Here is a 19,623-nt window from a genome sequence, read left to right on the forward strand (position 1 = left end):
ATGCGCGGATATAACTGAGGCGGCAAGGGATGAGGGAGGTGTCGCGGACATAACTGAGGACGCGGGTGTTGATGGAGGTGTCGCGGACGCCACCCTCTCTATTCTGCCACCCTAGGAGGTCGCCCAGGTTGCCTCTTTGGACGCGTCGGGCCTGCTTACAATACAATAGAATGCAAAACGATATTATACAATACGATATGATATGATATGATATGATATGATATGATATGATATGATATGATATGATATGATATGATATGATATGATATGATATGATACGGTACGATACGATAGGATATGATATATGATATGATATGATATGATATGATATGATATGATATGATATGATATGATATGATATGATATGATATGATATGATATGATATGATATGATAAGATACGATACGATACGATACGATACGATACGATACAATACAATGTTTAATTTTAAAGCACATTTAAAACAACCAAAACCTACCAAAGTGCTGCACAGAGTAAATAAAACAAAGTCCACATTTGTTTTTTGTTTTTATTTGTAAACAATAAAAAAAATAGGAACGATAAAATGCACATGGAGAACAAACTATTAGGCCTATATGTCAACGAGAATATGTGGGACTTGTTTATCTTACTGTCCCATAAAGGTATTCGAAAGGATTTGTGAGGAGAAAAGTACAGTATGCAAATACTTACCTCATTTGTCTAAGTCCTCAGGTAGTTCCCTGTTTACTGTCACGTCACATATCCATAAACTAAAGATTTGTGGGCTGTAAATATGAAAAAAAAGTTTAATTAATCAGCCTCGAGTGCTCGTGTTTTGAGTCATCCTTTAGCAAATGACAGCACCATTGATCATAAACGTATGCATTTTATTCACTTCTCTAGGTTTTAGTAAAAGACCAAATATATTCCCAGACTTTCTGCTGTCTGCATTTTGAATCCTTAACAGTCACATTTTCAATATTAATGTAATTGCAGATTTTTCTCTACCATTTCTGGATAATCTGTCTGTTCTGTTTGTTGGAGAAATTGGCGCACAGTGACGAATATCTGTGTTATGAATGGCCGGATCACCTGTCAATCGAATGGCTGTGAAGGGTCAATTGCAATAGCACTCTCATTTCACTTCTATCCCAGCTAGCAATATTCATGTGGCTCAAATCCGGCCCACATACCGCATGGAATGATGACACTTGGACGCTAAATGTGAGCTAACTGTGCCAAATATTTGCCAAAAGTGGCCCACATTTGTTTTAGAATAACTGGGCAACATTTGCCAAGTCTTCTCTGGGCCACTATAGGCTCAAATCCACATTAGCCCGAGCTTACTATGCTAAATATTTGCCAAAGTGGCCCAAATATGTTTTAAGATAACTTGGCCACATTTGCTATATCTGCTCTGGGCCACTATAGGCCGACAACTGCATTAGCCAGAGTTTACTGTTCCGAATATTTGCCAAAAGTTGCCCACATATTTTTAAAAAATAATTGGGCCAGTTATTACCCTTAAATGACTAGGCCACTATTTTGCCAACTGTGTCCCACATTTGTCCTCCATCATTTGGGCCAAATTTGTCATTTTCCACATAGGCCGCATTAGGCTAACGAATTAGGATTACAAAGCCTCTTTTAAAGTCCCTATGGAAAAAAAAAAAATAACTAAAAGAAACAGCACTATTGAAAAACTAGACAGCCATTAAATAGACCCTGTAAATGTAATGAGACTTGCATTAGCAAACCTTTCAAATAATAATTAAGCCCTGGGTTTCAAGGAAGTTGATCTTTATGCTATCCAATCTTGAACAATATGACCATGTTTAACACAAAATATATGCTGTTGTCTTACAAGCGCTCCATTATACTGATTAGGAAGTCAAATCACAGCTATCCGCACTCCTCTTCTCACTGCTGTATCTCTGTCAGTTTGATAGCTTAATGCTTGGATTCTTTCAGTTAGCCACTTTAGATCTCCCAGTCCAATATTTTCACTTTCCATTGACTCTCTTTCTCTGTTTCTGACTTAGTTTTACTGTTTCCCTCCAGTCTAAACAAACATGTAAAAAAAAATACAATCTTTATTTATTTAGATACAGACATGCCAGCGTTAAATCCAGTCATCGTTTGTTAATGGCCTACGTAACTCCACATATTTCTTTTCGCATCTAATCTTCATCTTGATTCCACGTCAGCTGTATTTACTTGTGCTGGCCGTCGTCCTGGGTGGCAGTGGTGTGAATTACAGCACCTCATGACAGATGAAATATACACGCTGTGTTTCATCGTTACACTAATTTTTATGTGTTGTGTGGTCTGCTAATTGAGCCGTTTAATTGCTTAAGTTAATCCTGCCAGGGTTTATTGCGTACAGTGAATGGCGCTGTTATAGTAAAGCCAATTTCAAAGTTTGCGTAAGATCCGATTGGTGTGTTTTCCCATTCACTTGGAGATCGAGTCACGGTTGATGGCGTTTTTGGCCTGCTTTTTTTTTTTTCTGTTGCATATTTATAAATATCTCTGAGAGGATCCAGATGGCCGTCAGGGTGGGCTCTGCAAGTTTTGCTCATTTCGTGTTGTCAGTACTGTAACAGTTGTGCCGTGCTCACTCCATCCAAGAGCTCCGTGACTTCAAGGGTCCTCTGTTGAGTTAATGTCTTGAACGCTTACGCAGTCTGTCATGTTACAGTGAAGTGAATTAAAGTCAGCAGCATTAAAGCCGTAAAGTGTTTAGCTCATGATGGATTGTGTCCATGCACTGCATTATTCTAATGAAGAGAGCCTGTGCATCTGTTTGTGTTCATGGTGCGCATATATTGCAGTGATGAAAGAAGTGTGAAAGCTTACTTTATAGCAGGGTGTGGTTAGATTTGTCTTTTCCTGGACGTTGCCCTCAAAGGTAAATATGTAATGTAAAGGCTGCCTTTGAGGAAATTCAGAAGACTTTGATGGCCATTCAAAAGTGAATACGTAGCACTTTTCCACTGTACATTTGGCTTAAGTGAGTTAAATTATCATATGCTAGAGCAAAGGTGCCATTTTGGTATCTTAAAGAGCACCTATTTTGCATTAAATAGGTCATATTTTGGTTTTAGGGGTCTCCAACAGCATGCTGATATGCGTGCAAGGTCAAAAAACTGATTGGTTTTGCAGCATGTTTTAATTTTCACACACAACCATCTCTAGGGTTTACAGAGAATGGTCCAAAAAGAGACAAAATATCTAGCGAGTGGCAGTTCTGTGGGCGCAAATGCTTTATAGATGCCAGAGGTCAGAGGAGAATGGCCAGACTGGTTCAAGCTGATAAAAAGGCAACAGTAACTCAAATAACCACTTGTTACAACCAAGGTATGCAGAAGAGCATCTCTGAACACACAACATGTCCAACCTTGAGGCGGATGGGCTACAGCAGCAGAAGACCACACCGGATGCCACTCCTGTCAGCTAAGAACAGGAAACTGAAGCTACAATTCGCACAGGCTCACAACATTTGTACAATAGAAGATTGTCACCAGATCTCAATCCAATAGAGCACTTTTGGGATGTGGTGGAAAAGGAGATTCACATCATCTGCTGTCATCTTAATGTGGACCAAAATCTCTTAGGGATGTTTTCAGTACCTTGTTGAATCTATGCCATGTAGGATTAAGGCAGTTTTGAAGGTAACCGGCTAACCGGGTTCCAGTAAAGGCTGATTTATACTTCTGCGTCAAACACCGACGTAGGCTACGGCGCTGACGCATAGCCCTTCGCCGTGGCCATCGCAGTCACTGACGTGCACCTCTCAAAAATTGTAACTACACGTCGCAACAACGCGTAGCGCAAGCTCTGTGATTGGTCGGCTTGGTAGCGCTGACGAGTCTGGGCGGGACCGAAAGCCGCGCGAATGGCGCGAGCGATTGTTTACAAGTGTGGAGTCCCGTGAAGGAGCTCCGGATGGAAAGTTTTGTTCTGTGTTTACCTCATGGTTAAAGTTGTTGCACGTCCGCCGGTTCCTGCCTCAAAATGAGCGAGTTTGAGTCACTTGTACATCCAGGAAGTGTTCAGAATAGCAAAACAGAAGTGAAGAAACTCGACACAGAGGAACATTTACACCTCACTGCCCACTAGCGTTTCGGAAGTGTTAATGCAGACCAACGGAGACAGTGCGCAGAAGTATAAATGCACAGCTGCGCGCGTTGCCTGCGCCGTGAGTTGCGCCGGTCACTTGACGCAGAAGTCTAAACCAGGCTTAAGGTGTACCTAATAAAGTGGCCGATTAGTGTATGTGCATCACAGACTTATTGGAAATATGTGCTTTAGATTAGATTTTTGGGGGGTAATTGCAGGGACATATCATCTATAAACAAAAGATTATTTTACTTGAATTTACTTCTCTGCCATTGTCAGTTTGCTTGGTAGCTAACCTTGCTACCAACACTGTTGTGCTTGTGATGCAGAGCACTCGGATTGCGTTCGGCGAAGTACACAATATTAAATCATGATAAAACTATGTGCTCACAGTGCATTTGTCTCTTACGTTTGCTTTTGAAAACACTATTGGTTGGGATTAGGTCAGTGGTTCACTGTACAAAAAAGCTCCGCCATCTCATGGACATGTACAAGAATGACGTGTATCTAAAACATACAACCAAATGTTCCCTGAGTAACATAAAAAAAATGTAGACAGGGCCTTCTAGTACATATCTCATCCAAAATGTACAAAATAAAAGTTAATAAAATAACACATTTTGCAAAAAAAGTAGGCTGACACATTTTTTTGTCAATGAGCCTAAACTGTCTATGTAATATGTTTGTACAAGCTCTGCAGTTCATTAGCATCTTGTGGGCAGATGAGCTCATTAAAATGTCATGATATTTAAGTATATTTGAGTTTATAGACTATATACTGTAGATCTGCTTATGAGACAACCAAACACTGGCGCTATAGGTGAATTGAATGAACTAAATTGGCCGTAGTGTATGAGTGTGTGTCTGAATTAGTGCATATGGGTGTTTCCCAGTACTGGGTTGCGGCTGGAAAAACATATGCTGTGTAAATCATATGCTGGAATAGTTGCCGGTTTGTTCCACTGTGGCGACCTCTGATATTAAGTCTAATCTGAAGGAAAATGAATGAATAAATGAACGAATGAATAAATGAATGAATGAATGAATGAATGAATGAATGAATGAATGAATGAATGAATGAATGAACGAACGAATGAATGAACGAATGAATGAACGAATGAATGAATAATCTTTGGTTTCATTTGTCAGAATGAATGAAGAACAAAATTTTCACATCCCTATGATTTTCTTGGGAAACTAAAAGAGTTTTGCTTAAAAATTGTTCTACAGGTTTTTGTTTGTGAATGTTTTGTGTCCTTACATGATGTTAACACACTGGCAATTTAAAAAATAAATAAATAAATAAATAGATAAATAAATATATATATAAATAAATAAATAAATATGTAAATAAATAAATAAATAAATAAATAAATAAATAAATAAATAAATAAATAAATAAATAAATAAATAAATGTATATTTCACCAAAAATTTACTTAAGTGGTTCAAAATATTTATATTCCATCTCCTTTTCTTTCTTTCTTTTTTTTTTGGAGCATAAAAGAAGATATGTTTATATTGTAAACCATGTTAAAATTGAAATCCACAGTATTTAAAAATCAGTAAGTAATTGGCTACCAGTTGGCAACATTATTCAACAATTCTTATTTTGTCATCAACGAAAGAAAGAAACTTAGACAGGTTTGGAACAAGTGAAGGCTTGAGTAGCCTAAATAATTTTACATTTGTCATTTTAGGCATTTTTGGGGGTGAACAACCCCTTTAATGATTGTTTGTTTTTATTCTTTCACCTTTTTTATTTTGCAGTGTGATTTTGTTTTGAATAGAATCAAAATTTCCACCAAAAATTAGCATTTTTAGTCAACCTCCTTTGTTTATGATGAGTTATTTCCCTATAAAGACCAGGAAAATTATTTATTATTTGCCATAAAAATGTTAAAAACTACTGAACCTACAAACAAGAGTTAAAAATGCTCAGTTTAGAAGTAAATTTTAGGCTGCATTTAGAGGTTTTTTCATCTCTGTAAATGTTATTTAATGCCAAAAGCTCCTTCGTCTTAGTCTGATGTTTGTAATTCTTCTTGATAGATGTCTAATTGTGTTTATATGTTTGTCTACAGTTCCAAAGAATGATCAGCGAGTCGTGGACAAGGCCAAAATGGCTGTGAAATCATCTGGACTGCAGCGCTCTAGCTCAGATGCCGGGAAAGACCGCGGGGAGCACCGAAAACCTCCATCCGGGCTCGTCCGTCCCTCCGCTGGCACCACAAACTCCTTCGGCTACAAGAAAAACACTCCAACTACCGGCACTGCCACTGTTCTTACAACCGGACCAAATACTGTCTCAGTAGACTCTACAATTGTAAACAAAACTCCCAAAACCTCTGGTATCCCAGTGAAACCTTCTGCTGGTGGAGGACGAAAGACCAGCCTAGACGTTTCAAACTGCGAAGGTTTCATGGCTCCAAATGCACGAAACAACATCCAGTACCGCAGCCTTCCCAGACCTGCTAAAACCAGCACTTTGAGTCTGACAGGAGGCCGTCCGGGTGCTCGTCCCGTCAGCAGCAACATTGACATTGGTCTTCAGGGCCTGAAAACAGTCCCGGCCCCGTCCCGACTGAAGGAGCCAGGCAAGAGCTCGCATCGGGCCAGTACAGGCGGCTGCACTCCCGTCAACCAGACTGACAGAGAGAAAGAGAAGGCCAAAGCCAAGGCCGTGGCATCTGATTCTGAGTGTGGCGGAGGAGGATCGCTGAAAAACGGCACACTGACACCCACTCAATGTGCGCCGGAGCCTCCATCCAAACTGCTGGGGCTACGACAACCCTCTAGTTTGGGGAAATACTCAGAGCTACCTTCTCCAAACTCTCACAGGTCAGAAAATTAAGTTATTTTTAGTTATATTTTGCTAATTTGAATAATATATGTTACATTCTGAGAGCGTAACGACAAGAGCTGAATGATAAATGATATGCGATTGTCATGCGCCCAGACAAATCTGACTTTCCATCGCATGCACGCTTGTCTCAAAGGGCCTGCAGGTAAACATATAGAGGTTTATTGTAAACCTTTTATCGATCATTTTTTCGCAGTTAATAGAAAAAAACGTGGTGACTCAGTGGTTAGCATTGCCACCTCACAGCAAGTAGGTCACAGGTTCTAGTCCCGGCTGGGTCAGTTGTCGTTTCTGTGTGGAGTTTGCATGTTTATGGAGTCAATATAGGGCCACATATACCTGCAAAGTAAAAGAAAGTTTTGCAAACAAAAAATAAAGTACTGAGCAAAAAAAAAAGAAAAGTGAAATTAATTTATAAACTTCGAGAGATTTCGAGAAGATCACGTGCTTGTGATTGTTCTTAGCTGTTCCAACATCAGTACTTGATTGATTATCCAATCGGATGATTCCTAACTCACTATAACTAACCAGAGTTTTCTTGTATCACTATCTTCGTCTTGAAGAAAAGAAAAGTGAAATTAATTTATAAACTTCGAGAGATTTCGAGAGGATCGTGTGCTTATGATTGTTCTTAGCTTTTCCAGCATCAGTGCATGATCGATTATCCAATCGGATGATTCCTAACTCACTATAACTAACCAGAGTTTTTTGTCTCACTATCTTCGTCTCGAAGAACCCCCAAACCCTAACTTTCCCTAATTTTCAAACAGGGGACACGGCGCCCCAGTAATTAGCATTAATGCCTCACACCAGAATGCTAGCGTGGGTTTTCTCTGGGTTCTCCGGTTTCCTTCCACAGTCCAAATCATGCACCCTAAGTAAATTGAACACACAAAATGTATACCATAGTCAAGCTCTCAGCGAGTACTCCTCTCCTCAGTCATCCATATCCGTCACGCTACAATAAGCCGGGGGGAGATCTACCTGAGCTCAAACTCCCCTCTCGTCCTGCAAACGGGAGGGAGCCCAGGGCTCGAGGATCTCATATGCTCAGGGCTCTCTTCCGGGACAGCATGCCAAACAAGCTCTTGACATAAATAAATGTGAACTTCCAAAAATCACAAAGCAAACATTAAGGTTTTGAGAAATAATAAAAAGATTTTCAAACAAAAATAAAGAACTGCAAAGGGAAAATTAAGTTTTGAGAAAGAAAAATGAAATTTGTAAATGAAAAAAAGAACTGCAAATAAAAAATAAGCAGTGCAAAAAAACTAAAATATTTGCAACAAAAAAAAAAAAACTATATATATTTGCAAAACATTTTTTTTATAGCATTGCTTTTACAAATCCAATTGATACAACGGAACTTTGTTTACGGCAGGCCCAGACCTACTGGGCTATAAGACCACCTCGGTGATACTGTGTCTCCAGATGATGACGTCACTTAAATGGAGGCAGGTCCAGGCCTACCATAAACGCAGAAGTTCGCTTGACTCCGCCCCCTTGTCAAATCAGGGCCACAGAGTGAAATACGCAGAAACTTGAAGTGCAAAGTGACAAAAGCATCGCAATCTGACGACAAATCAAAATGAGCATTGGAATTGACTAGATGGGTTTTGTAAAGGCAATGCTATAAAATGTTTTGCAAATATATATAGTTTTTTTTTTGTTGTTGCAAATATTTTAGTTTTTTTGCACTGCTTGATTTTTATTTGCAGTTCTTTTTTTTTTGTTTGTTTACAAATTTCCTTTTAATTTTTCAAAACTTACTTTTCCCATTGCAGTTCTTTATTTTTGTTAGCAAAATTATTTTTTATATCTCAAAAATTATTTTTGCTTTGCAACGTTTGGAAATTTGGAAATGCATTTATTTATTTATTTATTTATTATTTTTTTTTCTTTTGCTCAGTACTTTATTTTTTAATTGCAAAACTTTCTTTTATTTAGCAAGTATATGTGGCCCTAGATTGACTTTACACATTCTCCCCGTGTTCACCTGGGTATGGTATAGGTAAATTGAATAAGCTAAATTAGCCATAGTGTATGTGTGTCAATGCGAGAGTGTGTATGGGTGTTTTCTAGTGCTGGATTGCAGCTGGAAGGGCATCCACTGCATAAAACATATGCTGGATAAGTTGCCGGTTAATAAAGGAATAAAGGGTCTAAGCTGAAGGAAATTGAATAAATGATAGCAAACAATTATTGTTTGATTGACAAGCTGCATTATATTATTTTATATTATATTATATTCTATTATATTATATTCTATTATATTATATTATATTATATTATATTATATTATATTATTATATTATATTATATTATATTATATTATATTATATTATTATATTATATTATATTATATTATTATATTATATTATATTATATTATATTATATTATATTATATTATATTATATTATATTATATTATTATATTATATTATATTATATTATTATATTATATTATATTATATTATATTATATTATATTATATTATATTATATTATATTATTATATTATATTATATTATATTATATTATATTATTATATAATATTATATTATATTATATTATATTATATTATATTATATTATATTATTTTATAGTAACACAAGAAGTAATATACACTAACCGATACATGTTATATCTGCATCATGTCATCCACAGGCCCTCCAGTGCTCGATCTCTCTCCAAGCCTCCTCTCCTAGAAAAGATCTCCTCTACCAGCCTGGAATGTGAGACCACCAGTCCAGAGGACCATCTTCCTCCAAAAGTGCCGTCGTACTCCAAAGTGCCGGACCTCTCAGGACAACTGATCTCCAGCTCTCTGAGTCCCACCCCGGCTCCAGTCCTCAGCATCAGCTCTTCTCAGTGTTTCTCCAGCTCCAGCGGCTCACCCTCGCTGTACCCACGCCTCTCTGGCCTGACCCGCAGCATGGAGTCTCTGTCTCTGCAGATGAGTGTGTGTCCTCCAGGGGGTGGGACGGTGGACAGAGGGGTGTCCGGTGGCTGGACCAACGGCAGGGCATCACTCTCACTCACAACTGACAGGTTAGAGACTGCAGCAGGCTTCGATTTTCTCTATATGCAGAGCATCCAGAAAGTCTTCATAGCCCTTTACCTTTTCCACATTTATTTATGTTACAGCCTTATTCCGAAATGGATTTAATTCATTTATTTCCTCAAAATTCTACACACAATACCCCATAATGACAATGTAAAAAAAAAAAGATTTTTTGCAGTTGTTGCAAATTTCTTAAAAATACAAAACCTGAAAAATCACATGTACATCAGTATCCACAGCCTTTGCCATGAAGCTCTAAAATGAGCTCAGGTACATTCTGTTTCCACTGATCATTCTTAAGATGTTTCAGCAGCTTAATTGGAGATCACCTGTGGGAAATTCCGTTGATTGGACCTAATTTGAAAAGGCATACACCTGTCTATATAAGGTGCCAGGCTAGACAGTTCATGTCAAAGCACAAACCAAGCATGAAGACAAAGGAATTGTCTGTAGTACTCTTACAGAAAAATTTCTGCTGTTCTGAAAGTTCCAATGAGCACCGTGGCCTCCATCATCCAAAAGTGGAAGATGTTTGGAACCACCAGGTGGAGCTGGCTGGCCATCTATGCTGAGTGATCAAGGGAGAAGGGCCTTAGTCGGAAAGGTGATCAATAACCTGATGGTCACTCTGTCTGAGCTGTGGGTTTCTGTGGGTTCTCAGGTGAATTGGGTATGCTAAATTGTCTGTAGTGTGTGGTGTGTGTTTGTGTTAGTGTGTGTGTGTGTGTGGATGTTTCCCAGAGATGGGTTGCAGCTGGAAGGGCATCCGCTGTGTAAAAACATACTGGATAAGTTTAAAATTAATAATATAATATAATATAATATAATATAATATAATATAATATAATATAATATAATATAATATAATATAATATAATATAATATAATATAATAAAAATATAATATAATATAATATAATATAATGTAATGTAAAAAAATATAATATAATACAATATAATATAATATAATATAATATAATATAATATAATATAATATAATATAATATAATATAATATCATAAAAATATAATATAATGTAAAATATTATAATATAATATGATATAATATAATAAAATATAATGTAATGTAAAATAATATAATATAATATAATATAATGTAATGTAATGTAATAAAATATAATATAATGTAATATACTATAATATAATATAATATAATATAATATCATAAAAATATAATATAATGTAAAATATTATAATATAATATGATATAATATGATATAATATAATAAAAATATAATGTAATGTAAAATAAAATAATATAATATAATATAATGTAATATAATAGAAATATAATATAATGTAAAATAATATAATATAATAAAAATATAATATAATTTAATATAATATAATAAAATATATTATAATATAATATAATATAATATAATATAATATAATATAATATAATATAATATAATATAATATAATATAATAAAAATATAATAAAATGTAAAATAATATTATATAATATAATATATGATGTAATATAATATAATATAATATAATATAATATAATATAATATAATATAATATAATATAATATAATATAATATAATATAATATAATATAATATAACATTAGCAAGGATTGTGTAAATGAACACATTAAAACAATGATGTTCAGTAGAGTTCAGTGTGTTTTGCTCATCTCTGGGTGTGTCAGTGGAAACCTCTAAAAGAGGCTCACTCTTCCTGGCACACAGCTTATTTTCATCCATGCACTGTCCTTTACTAAAAAGAACAATAGAAAAAACTGGTTAACTCTTGCCTATCAGATTAAAACACAGACAGTAGCCCATGGCCTCAGTCTAGCTCATTATTTATACCGGTGTGTAGTGCAGGCCGGTGCTGAGATGAAGAGCTAAGGATGCTCATGCGTCTGAAACAGGACATGCCATCTATTTCATTTAATCTAATAAGCCTACTGTTCAGCAGCTCGTCTTTTGCTCTCTTTATCGCGTCTTCACTGGGAAGTTATTAATAAAGATTAAACTGTTCCTCGAAGTAGAATCTAGTGACACTTTAAGTTCGATGATTTATACTTCAATAAAACGTCCACTCAGTGTGCGGAGCTCAGTTCAGGCTGACTGTAAATCAAATCAATTATCTTTATAATGATATAAATTGTGGTTATGTGTATATGAAATGACAAATGTAGCAGGACATTAAATTACTGTTTATTTCTTTGCATTTCAACTTTGTAAACTATAAAATCATGCGTCTCCTCACGGTTTGTGTCTCATTTTGTAAGCTGACAACAGTTGTTCGCTCCCCTCTTTCTCCCCTGCTGGCCACGCCCACTCCTGCTCTGCTCGCGGAGCTCCACGCCCATTATGATGCATCTTTTGAAAAAATTCTAAGGTAGACCTGAACCAAAAGTAGGGGGTGTCATGACCCTTTAAGTAAAGGCAACATTAGTGCATGTTTAAGCACATTCATAACTCACTTTACAGCCATGCAAAACTCAAAGCAGAACAATTGTCTATTATCTTAAAACACTGATTATATATCCCCTAATAATCCCTCAGACTGAACTGCTAATTGCTCATTTAGCTCTACAGATTGCACCACTCTATTTTTAGTTTTCTTCTTCTTCATGTAGAAATGTCCTGTCATTTGAATAATGCACTTTTTCTCTCTTTCCTTTTAGCTCACAAAAGGACAGAAATACTCTCCCAAAGAAAGGCTTAAGGTACTTCTTATTGAATCTCACAATATTGTTTTTCTTCTCCTGATGTGTAGATGGTTTGATCTGATGCAGTAAAGTAATGTCTTATCTTTATCTTGCATCAGTCAACAGCTCCTGTCGCAGGCAGAGGAGGACAGTAAAGAGAGACGACACTCACACACCATCATGAGCTCAACTGAGGCCAGCAGTCCACCACAGTATCCTTCACCATCACTGACAGGAAAATTACCACTGACAAACATCAGTGAGTGTCTGCAATACCTCTCATTCTCTGAAACAGATTTAAAAATACGGAAACACTTTGCAATAAGGTGGTATTAGTGCATGTTAGTTAATGCATTTACATGATCAAACGATGAACAATCTGTTATTACAGTATTTGTTTAAGTTAGTTGATGAAAATACAGTGGCTCATTGTTAATTTACGTTATCTCACTAACGTAACAAGCATGCATTTGGATGTTAATATTGCATTTTTAAATGTTGAGATGTGATTAATTGATGCTGTACTAATGTTGCTCATAAATAGTTCAAGATTTTAAAAAGGTTTAAAAGCTTTATTTTTAAAACAACCAATTAGTCTTATTTTATAATTGCATTGCTAATATGTATAAAAAGACAACTAGGGAGATAAGGAGGGGGACAAAAAAATCATCTTGAATTATCAAAAAATAACTAAAACTAATTCAAATAAAATTAGTATAGATAGTAAAAACTATAGCCGAATATGAATAATCCTACAGACTTTTATGTGCATAAATATTATGGTAAGATTGTGTTATTTTATAAAATAACATGTAAAATAAAAATATTTAAAATATTAAAATACAGCAGAAATGTCATACGAACATTTAATTTAATAATAAATAATATTTTGTAATTTTATATTATTATTATTGTTGTTGTTGTTGTTGTTGTTGTTGTTGTTGTTGTTGTTGTTGGTGTTGGTGTTGTTGTTGTTAATAATAATAACAATAATAACAATTAAAAAAAAATAATAATAATCAAATAATATAATAATTATTAGTGCATTAATAATAATAATAATAATAATAATAATAATAATTGTTATTATTTTTATTCATTCACAAATAATTATTATAATAATTGATTTTTATTATTATTATTATTATTATTATTTGTATTATTATTATTAGTAGTAGTAGTAGTAGTAGTTGTAGTAGTTTTAATTTACTAAAAATAATTATAAATTTTTATTATTATTATTATTATTATTATTATTATTAATTTAATACATATAATAATTGATTAGTGGTGTTGTTGGTGTTCTTGTTGATAATAATAATAATAATAATAATAATAATAATAATAATAATAATAATTATTATTATTATTATTATTATTATTATTATTAATAATAATAATAATAATAATAATAATAATATTAATTTAATACATTTAATAATTGATTTGTGGTGTTGTTGGTGTTCTTGTTGTTAATAATAATAATAATAATAATAATAATAATAATAATAATAATAATAATAATAATAATATTGTTATTATTAATAGTAATAATAATAATAATTATTATTATTATTATTATTATTATTATCATCATCATTATTATTATCATTATTATTATTAATTCACTTATAATAATTATAATAGTTGATGCTTATTATTATTATTATTTAAAAAAAAACTTCCCTCCCAACAAGACCATGACTGATAAAAGGTTAGGGGATTTCTTAGGATAACATGTACTAATTAATGCAGACTGGACAAACAAATAAATTAATTAATTGTTAACTTAATAAATTAAAAAGGAACATAAAAAAGGATTTATGCATTTCATCCCTTGTTGTTTAACCGACTGGAATAAATGCAAGATGCAAGTGTTTTCTTCCCGTGACTCATGAGCTCTGTCTCCCTCTGCTGTGTGTAATGTGCAGTGAGTCCCAGCTCCACCTCAGGAACACCTCGGATGACCAGATCCAACAGCATCCCCACACATGAGGCCAGTTTCGAGCTCTATCAGGCCTCTCCACTGGGCAGCACCCTGTCCCTCGCCGAGCGGCCCAAGAGCATGATCCGCTCCGGCTCCTTCAGAGACAGAGACAATGATGACGGTGAGCAAAAGATGCCAGAGGCTGTACAACATTGCTCTCTTATTAAAATAACCTCTCTTTTTTTATTATACAAATAAGTGTTTGAAAAAAAAAGAAATAGTGATCTGCATTCATTTGAATATATTTTATAGTGAACTTTTTGAAAATAAAATAATATAAAAAAACAACAACGTTAAAATTAAAATATCAGAGACCACACACCAGGCAAAAAAAAAAAATGCAAGAGCGCAGTGCATATTATACTATTTAAATAATTTAATTTACCCTAAGAACCACCCAGGGCGACGCAGTGGCGCAGTAGGTAGTGCTGTCGCCTCACACCAAGAAGGTCTCTGGGTTGCTGGTTCAAACCTCGGCTCAGTTGGCGTTTCTGTGTGGAGTTTGCATGTTCTCCCTGCGTTCGCGTGGGTTTCCTCCGGGTGCTCTGGTTTCCCCCACAGTCCAAAGACATGCGGTACAGGTGAATTGGGGAGGCTAAATTGTCCGTAGTGTATGAGTGTGTGTGTGAATGAGTGTGTGTGGATGTTTCACAGAGATGGGTTGCGGCTAGAAGGGCATCTGCTGTGTAAAAACGTGCTGAATAAGTTGGCGGTTCATTCCGCTGTGGTAACCCCGGATTAATAAAGGGACTAAGCCGACAAGAAAATGAATGAATAAATGAAGAACCACCCTTAACCTTCAAGCATCACTAAGGATATTTTTGGGTTATTTTTTAATAGCTTCCGAGACTTGGTTGTTGTTTGAACACGCAAATAGTAAGTAGTTGTTAGTGGTTGAAAAAAAAATCACAGAATAAATGGAAATACTAAAATTCTAAGTATTTTGTTTGTTGGATACCTTTGTTGATCATACCTTTGAATGAAATCCGTTAACTGTTAAGTTGACTTAACTTTTCATTTTTTAATATACGGTAATTGTAAACAATGTAGACCAGGGGTCTCAAACTCGCGGCCCGCGGGCCCTTTGCGACCCTCAGTGCAATATTTTGTGGCCCGCGCCGACCGTTGTACTCTGACAGAATCAGCGGAGCGGGGAGAGAGATCGCTCCCCGCTCCGCTGATTCTATCCGTACACAGCGCGCTTGTTACTCAATGCGCGTTGTCGCGCGCGTTCTGATCAGCTGTGTTGTTGCGTGCGTACTCAAGAGCGGTGTTTTTGCGCGCCCACTGAAGGGCGGGACCGAGGGTGTGTCGCGTCGCGGGGGCACTTTTGATCATTTTGGAAGGGCACTTTCTATGCAAGACTAAAAAGGGCAAGTGCTCTGCACAGGTTGAGCCCTATGTGTGCACTTGCCTGCCCTGTATCTTATATATATTGATATTATAGGTAGATACAGACTGGTACAGACTGATGTGACTGGAGTGGGGTGGGGGTGTTTTATTTATACATATATACGCCTTTTGTTTAGGTGAGGGAATGGAAGTTTTGAGTGAGTTCCCCCACTTTTTTCCCTAGGACTTCAATAAGTCAAAGTACAGGTCTAGACTTAATGATGATCATCTTCAAGCCATACTGAGGGTCTCAACTGCTTCCGCTCTAAAGCCAAATGTGGTTCAGATTTGTGAGAAGAAGCGCTGTCAAGTCTCTGGCAGCAAGAAGTAGGCAAAAGATGCCATGTTCAGAAGAACTGTTCATAATCTTCACTCAATGTTCTATTAATGTTCAGGACACTTCATGTTCAGAAGAAATAATTGAAACTGTTAATAATGACATTTGAGGACTTTTTTTTGTGAAATCCCTTATGCGGCCCAGCCTCACCCAGACATTGCCTCCTGCGGCCCCCAGGTAAATTGAGTTTGAGACCCCTGATGTAGACCATCCTAACTGTGCTTTTCTCTTTTTTGTCATCCTGCAGTTCATGGCTCAGTCCTGTCGCTGGTGTCCAATGCTTCGTCCAGCTACTCATCAGTAAGTGTCTGACCTCTTGCTGTCTGTCTGTCTCAGAGTGTTTGTTTTCTCCTGCTGATTTACTGGAGACCACATGAAGTTTTCTCTGCTTTCACTACTGGAAAGGAGATGTTAGTCGAGCCGCTGCAATTGAAAGGTTTGGTCGGATGAAAAGCAGACTTTCTTTAGCTTTACAAAACAGTATAAAAAAACTCCAATTAGTCAAAATGACAGGTAATAAAAAATAAAAATGTCAAATTTGTTTCATTCACAGATTCACTCATAAGTAATACTGCTTAACACCCACATAAATAGTGAAATCATCTATCATTGCTTTATTAAACATGCATTTTATATCATTCCTGTCTAGGGCTGCACAATTTATAATACTGTAGCATTCTATTGAGTCTATGGTTAAATTGAATGTTTGGGCATTTAAAAACAATAATTATTATAAATTCATTATATATTAATATAATTATTCATATTTTAATATTTTAATACTTTATTATTTAATAATAATAATTATGATAATAATTATATATTAATTATTATTATATATAAAATATTGTATTTAATGTCTTTGAGGTTGTTTCTGCTCAGCAAGGGTGAAAAAATTAAAAATACAGTAAAAATAGACATGCCATGTAATATAATTTGCTGATGTTTAATGTTATTGTATTAATATATTATGGTCTAATATTATTGCAATCTCTAAAAAAACTACTTTTATTCAGCAAGGATGCAATAACTTGATCAATATTTAATATGAACAATGTAAATAATGTCATAAAAGGATTTATATGTATAGTGCATGCTGACAACATTGATATAATGATAAGTATTATTATGAATAATTATTCGGCAAATAATTAATAACTGATAACAACTAAGCACTAAACCAACCTCTATTCATGCACTGTGCAAAGCAATTAGTTACTTTAATTAAGAGAAATTTGTAAACTCTTTGGTTTAAGAGCCTCTAGTTGACTTTACTTGAAAATGTGAGTAAACCCATTAACTTTTAAGTTGATGTAACTTATTTTTTATAATTATGCAAATACTTTATTTACTTAATATTATAAGGCAATGCCTTTAATCAATTTTGCAAGACAAGCCAACTAATCACTTTAAAACTAAGCAGTTTATTTTTTATTTAAATCAAGTTATTGCTTTTTAACGTGAAGGAAATATTTACCATGTGTAATAAATGAACCAAAATCTATTGTTTTTAAATTGTAAAGATATTTACAACAATTCTGCTTTGTTAATTATATTTAAATATTTCAGTACTGTTTTACAGTACAAGTTTTAAAGAAGTCTGTGTATAAATACAGTGTTGGGGTAATGCATTACAAGTAATGTGAGTTACGTACGAATTTGACTTTTTCGCTGTATGTATACAGTTGAATTCAGAATTATTAGCCCCCCTTTCAATTTTATTTTCTGTTTTAAATATTTCCCAAATGATGTTTAACAGATCAAAGAAATTTTCACAGTAGGTCTGATAATATTTTTTCTTCTGGAGAAAATCTTTTTTGCTTTATTTTGGCTAGAATAAAAGCAGTTTTTAATTTTTTTAAACACCATTTTAAAGTCAAAATTATTAGCCCCTTTAAGCTTTACCCTAACCTGCCTAGTTACCCTAATTAACCGGGGTAAGCCTTTAAATCTCACTTTAAGCTGTATAGAAGTGTCTTGATAAAAATCTAATCAAATATTATTTACTGCCATCATGGCAAAGATGAAATAAATCAGTTATTAGAAATAAGTTATTAAAACTATTATGAATAGAAATTTGTTTGGAAAAATGTTTCCCCATTAAAAAGAAATCCAAACAAACAAACCAAAAAAATCATTAAAAACAAAACAATAATTGTAATAAAAGTCAAAAACAAACTTTTGGATGTACTGAGCGTGGTTTTAATATTTAACACACTTAAATCAATCTGACCAAATGGTGCAGCCCTGTTTCTGTCTCCAGTTGTATTTCTGTATCTTCATCACTGCACTGTACTGTACTGTACTGTATGTAGTATCTGACTGTGGATCTGTGGTTGTTTTCTTTGCGTGCTTCTCTCAGGCGGAGGAGAGAATGCAGGGCGAGGTGAGTGTCTGTCGCTTCTCTTTCTCTCATTGCCATCTCTATCATGCTGGAGTTTGTCAGATCAATAACATCTTCTGTAATACTCAGAGATCATAACAGCTATGCCCTCTCATAAAAAAAAAAAAAAACTTTAGTAATTTAAAGTAAATACTAAATTGTTTTGATGCCCACTGAACTTGAGTTAATCTGTTAACTCTTTATTTGATTTGGTTACAACTACAGATATATAAACACATTTCCCAATACTGCATTTCTTTATTTTTATTTTTTTACAGCTATAGGATGTATTCTACTACAAGAACCTGGGTAACATTTAAGAATAACTACCCGTTATAACTAGTTAATAGATCAGGGGTCACCAACCCTGTTCCTGGAGAGCTACCTTCCTGCAGAACTCAGTCCCAACCCTAATCAAACACACCTGAACCAATTAATAGTACCTAAAGCAGCACTTGATAATTACAAACAGGTGTGTTTGGTCAGGGTTGCAACTAAAATCTGCAGGAAGGTAGCTCTCCAGGAACAGGGTTGGTGACTCCTGTAGCAGATCATTAAACTACTGTTAGTTAATGAGTTATAAATGACTTGTTAAATAAAAGTTAATAGTTTGTTAATTATTTATAACTGTGCCTTTTAGATAGCCAATAGATAACTTACAAGCTGTTAGTTAAAAAGTTTAACTAATTTAATAGGTGTAGTTATAAATCATTAAAATACAGTTAACAAGTCATTTACAACTTGTTTACTAACAGCCAGTAAGTTATCTATTAGCCATCTACAAGGTACAGTTATAAATAATTAAC

At 34.8% G+C, this 19,623-nt stretch overlaps 1 protein-coding gene across 19 annotated transcripts in view; it reads left to right on the forward strand.

The window, feature by feature from the left end:
• Window positions 1-19,623, forward strand: part of nav1a (neuron navigator 1a) — a 274,565-nt gene that overhangs the window by 214,762 nt on the left and 40,180 nt on the right. For 11 of the 19 annotated variants that reach the window (XR_015523120.1, XR_015523121.1, XR_015523125.1 and 8 more), the window contains 6 exons: window positions 6,188-6,944; window positions 9,633-10,016; window positions 12,695-12,736; window positions 12,838-12,977; window positions 14,650-14,826; window positions 16,682-16,734. Coding sequence is in view for 12 of the 19 variants with exons in the window: in XM_087306508.1 (XP_087162634.1) it covers window positions 6,188-6,944; window positions 9,633-10,016; window positions 12,695-12,736; window positions 12,838-12,977; window positions 14,650-14,826; window positions 16,682-16,734 (1,553 nt within the window). In the remaining 7 variants the exon portion in view is untranslated. Of the gene's footprint in view, window positions 1-6,187; window positions 6,945-9,632; window positions 10,017-12,694; window positions 12,737-12,837; window positions 12,978-14,649; window positions 14,827-16,681; window positions 16,735-18,796; window positions 18,821-19,623 lie in introns of all 19 variants that reach the window. The other 8 variants (XR_015523118.1, XR_015523122.1, XM_087306507.1 and 5 more) reach the window with 1 other exon arrangement.

Source organism: Danio rerio, chromosome 23 (assembly GCF_052040795.2).
Source record: "Danio rerio strain M-AB ecotype USA chromosome 23, GRCz13ab, whole genome shotgun sequence".
NCBI classification, from domain to species: domain Eukaryota; kingdom Metazoa; phylum Chordata; class Actinopteri; order Cypriniformes; family Danionidae; genus Danio; species Danio rerio.